This window comes from Elephas maximus, chromosome 19, assembly GCF_024166365.1.
Source record: "Elephas maximus indicus isolate mEleMax1 chromosome 19, mEleMax1 primary haplotype, whole genome shotgun sequence".
NCBI lineage: Eukaryota > Metazoa > Chordata > Mammalia > Proboscidea > Elephantidae > Elephas > Elephas maximus.
The window spans coordinates 46,922,534-46,926,305 of NC_064837.1; the positions used below are offsets into that span (position 1 = coordinate 46,922,534).

The 3,772-nt window shown below is 64.3% G+C and overlaps 1 protein-coding gene across 1 annotated transcript; it reads right to left on the reverse strand.

Annotated features, from left to right (window-relative positions):
* Nucleotides 1-322: 322 nt before the first annotated feature.
* On the reverse strand, nucleotides 323-1,499 carry NEUROD2 (neuronal differentiation 2). Its single transcript, XM_049860460.1, has one exon. The coding sequence runs from the start codon at nucleotides 1,497-1,499 to the stop codon at nucleotides 351-353; it is 1,149 nt and encodes a 382-aa protein (XP_049716417.1). The 3' UTR covers nucleotides 323-350.
* Between the last annotated feature and the right edge of the window lie 2,273 nt (nucleotides 1,500-3,772).

A 3,772-nucleotide genomic window follows, 5' to 3' on the forward strand; every position in this document is an offset into this window, starting at 1 on the left:
CTTTGGGCCTGCAAGGGGGAGAGGGAGGAGGAAACCTAAGCGGAGGGATTGGGAATGGGCGGAGGGTCTCCAGGGAGCGCCCGGAGAGGGGTCCCTGGAGAAGGACTCCCTGGGAGAGAGGAGGAGGGAACCCTTTGGGGAGAGAGAAGGCGAGTCCCCTGGGGAAAACGAGGCCCCTGGGACAGGCCACCCACAGGTAAGAAGACCGCGCTGCCCCGGAGAGCGGCAGGCCCGGCGGCCCGCGCCCAGCACCCGACGCCGGGGTAGGTAGGGGTGTCCCTGCGCTCGGCGGGCTGGGGGCAGGGGAGCGGGCAAAGGCAAAAGAAAAAGAAGAGGGCCGGCGCGAGGTCTCAGTTATGGAAAAACGCATTGAGCTCCTCGTACATGGGGCCTCGGTCGTGGTGAAGGTGCATATCATAAGACAAGAGATTCTCCGAGTGGACGCCCCCGCGCACAGCCGAGGAGCCGAAGACCAGCCCGTGGCCGGTGGGCCGCGAACCCGGCAGCGCCGAGTAATGCATAGAGTAGTGGTAGCTCTTCTCGTGGTCGGGCGACGAGTCCTGCTTGAGCGAGAAGTTGCCATTGAGACAGAGCGGCGGGCTGAGTGGGCCCTCATACTCGGAGCTGTTGTAGTCCGGGCTCGCGCCGCCGCCGCCAGCCGCCGCGTACAGCGTCTCATAGGCGGCGCAGTAACCGTGGGTCCGCAGGGCGTGCGCCGCGCCGCCGCCCAGGCCGCCCGCCGCCTGGCACTGTGCGCCAGCCAGGCGCGAGCATGGGTACGGGTAGGGGTGCATGGCAAACGGGCCGCCCGAGCCGTGGAAGCGGCCTGCTCCGTCAGCGCCCTGCTCTGTGAGGAAGTTGCGCGAGTTGAGCTGCAGGCAGCCAGCCACCAGGTTGGTGGTGGGCTGCGACAGACCCTTGCACAGCGTCTGCACGTAGGACACCAGGTCGGGCCGCTTGCCCGAGCGCAGGATCTCCGAGAGCGCCCAGATGTAGTTTTTGGCGAGGCGCAGCGTCTCGATCTTGGACAGCTTCTGGGTCTTGGAGTAGCAGGGCACCACCTTGCGCAGGTTGTCCAGCGCCGCGTTCAGGTCGTGCATGCGGTTGCGCTCCCGCGCGTTCGCCTTCTGCCGCCGCAGCTTGGAGCGCTCCAGGCGCGCCTTGGTCATCTTTCGCTTCTTGGGCCCGCGCTTCTTGGGCCTCTCACCTTCTGCCTCCTCTAGCCCTTCCTCCTCCTCCTCTTCCTCCTCCTCCTCGCCCCCCAGCTCGCCTTCTTCCTTGACCTCGGCCAGCGCGGCCTCCGACACCTCGTCTCCACGGAGGGGGACCGGCTTGGCGGCCCGGGCGGGCCCGGGAGCCCCTGGCCCCGGCGCAGGCGGAGGCGGAGGCGGCGCGTCGCCCTTGTCGCTCCTCGGCTCGTCGTCGTCGCCGTCGCCCCAGCTGGCGAACTTGGGCACGTCCGAGAGGAGGCCGGGCTCGCTGAACAGGCGGGTCAGCATGGTGCCTGAGGGCGCCCCGCGGGCGGGAAGGGGAGACAGACAGCACAGAATGAGGTGTGTGCTGGGTCTTGACGGCTTCCCGACCCTCCTCCACCCCCATTCTGGTGCAGGTTCCTGCCCAGGGGGCTCTGGGTGCCCACCTCCTCCGCCTGCCCCGCCCAAAGCCGACCCAGCCTTCCCGCCAGGGATCTTGGTCCCGGCCCTCTCCCCAGCGCTGGACCCCGGCTCAGCCTTCGCTTGCATGGGGTGGGGGGGGTCGCTCCCGGCGCCTGGTTCTGCTCAGGGTCAGGGCGGGGACGGGGTGGGAGGCTTAGGGGTCGGACATCTTCGCCAGGGAAGGCGGTGCGCTCGCCCTGCAAGCTTGGACTCTGCCGGCGGTGGAAAGATTCCGGGCCGCCGCGGGCGGGGACAGCTGCCCGGCTTGGCGGTCTCACGGTCGGGCCCTTCGGCCTGGCTCCCCATCCCTCCAGTTCCGCTCACCCCCACGCTCCCTAATCCAATTTGCAACTTGGCGGCGCGCCGCCCCCGACTCGGCCCCCACTCTTGCAGCCCCAATTCCAAAGGCAGGAGGATCAGCTTCTCTGGCCTTTGCGTCCTCAGCTCCAGGAGCCGGCTCTGGGTGTCGAGGACTGAGAACCAGGCGTGAGGAGGAGACCGAGAGAGCGAGCCCCGTCCGTCTCCCCTGCGGTCAGGGACCCCCTTCTCCCTTCCAGACTGCCTCCCTCCCACAAGGCTCTTCAGATCTCGTTGTATTTCGGGATTTATGGGGAAGATAATACAAATTTGTTTGTTTGCTCCTCTTTTTTTTCCCCAATGGTGAGGAAAGGTCGCAGGTTCCTCCCGGACGGGCATTGGAGGATCCCAATCTCAGTCTCTTCGCCCCCCCATCCTGCCTTTCCCCCAAGACCATCGCAGGCAGAGACGCCTCCCTTCGCAGCTCCCTGAGCTGCAGCCCCCGGGGAGAGGGGACACGGGGCACCTCCGAAGCCCACCCATGATGGAGGCAGCGTCCCAGCAAGGGGGGATTTGGGGATCCTCTGTTCGATCGAAGGAGCCGCCACCTCCCCGCCCCCAGCCAGCGGGTCAGATCTAGCTCCCTTTCGGACAACTTACCTCTGAGAGGAGTCAAGGGGAGAGGGGAGGGGAGGGGGGAGGGGGCAAGAGAGAGAGGGGGGAGAAGAAGGATCTTCTCGCTTATTTCATTGTTCCCCCATCTTCAGGGAGCGGGGGCAGCAGCTCCTCAAGGCGGCGGGCGCCGGCGTCTTCAGAGCGCCATGCGAACCGCGGAGCGAGTGTGGCATCTCTACCAGGCGGGGTACCAGCCTCTATGCCAGGCCATATGGGCTTGGCACGTCACGGGCAGCAGCTATCACATGAGAGACGGTGATTGGCATGCGTCTGCATTGGGGGAGAGCCGGCTCCCCCGGGACCCGCCGCCATCTGTCACTCTCTACTCCAAAAAAAAAAAAAAAAAATTAAATAAATAAAGGAAATAAATAAATATCTCTGCCGCCCTCCCCTCCCCGCCCAACGCAGGGAAAGCAGGGATCGAAAGGGAGATGGGAGGAGTTGCCCCCCTCAGATATAGAGCCCCCCACATGGGAACAATAGAGTGGCAAGGATGGAACTTGGGGGCTTGTTGTGGCCCCCAAGTCTATGCCCACTCCAGGGTTCTGCTCTGTCCATTTTCTCCCTTGCAGGGCCCCAAGGTGGGTCAGGGACCAGACCCTGGGGTGCAGAGAAGGGACCTATGTGGTTGCCCCCATCCCCCCCAGAAGAATCCCCACGACCACAAAGGGACAGCTGAGGCCCCCTCCCAGGGTGAGTTCGGGAGTGTCCCTGGTCCAGGCCCCATAGGTAGATGTTGGCACCATGCCATCCCTCATCCCTGTCTGCCCCTCCCCCACCCACCCTCACGCACACACAACATATGTGGCTGAAGGAAATTCAAACCAAGGGAAAGACAGAGAAAGGAAAAGGTTTGCCTGGATGTCTATGCCTCTGCATGGGCGTGTGTGTGTCTGCGGGGACATGTGTGTATATCTGTGGAGTCTGCCTGATGGCACGATCTTTCGTTGGGTGTTTGGGGACATATGTGTGTTGTCGTGGGGTGGGGAAGAACCCCCTATATTCCTGCCACCTGGGGGAAGGAGAGGGTCTTAGTTTGGGTTCCTAGCCCAGAAATCTCTTAACTATCCCTCCACCCCTGACCCTCTCCCCCTGCCATTCCACCAGTGGCTTTCTCGCCCAACCTTCTGGCTTGGTTATTTGAG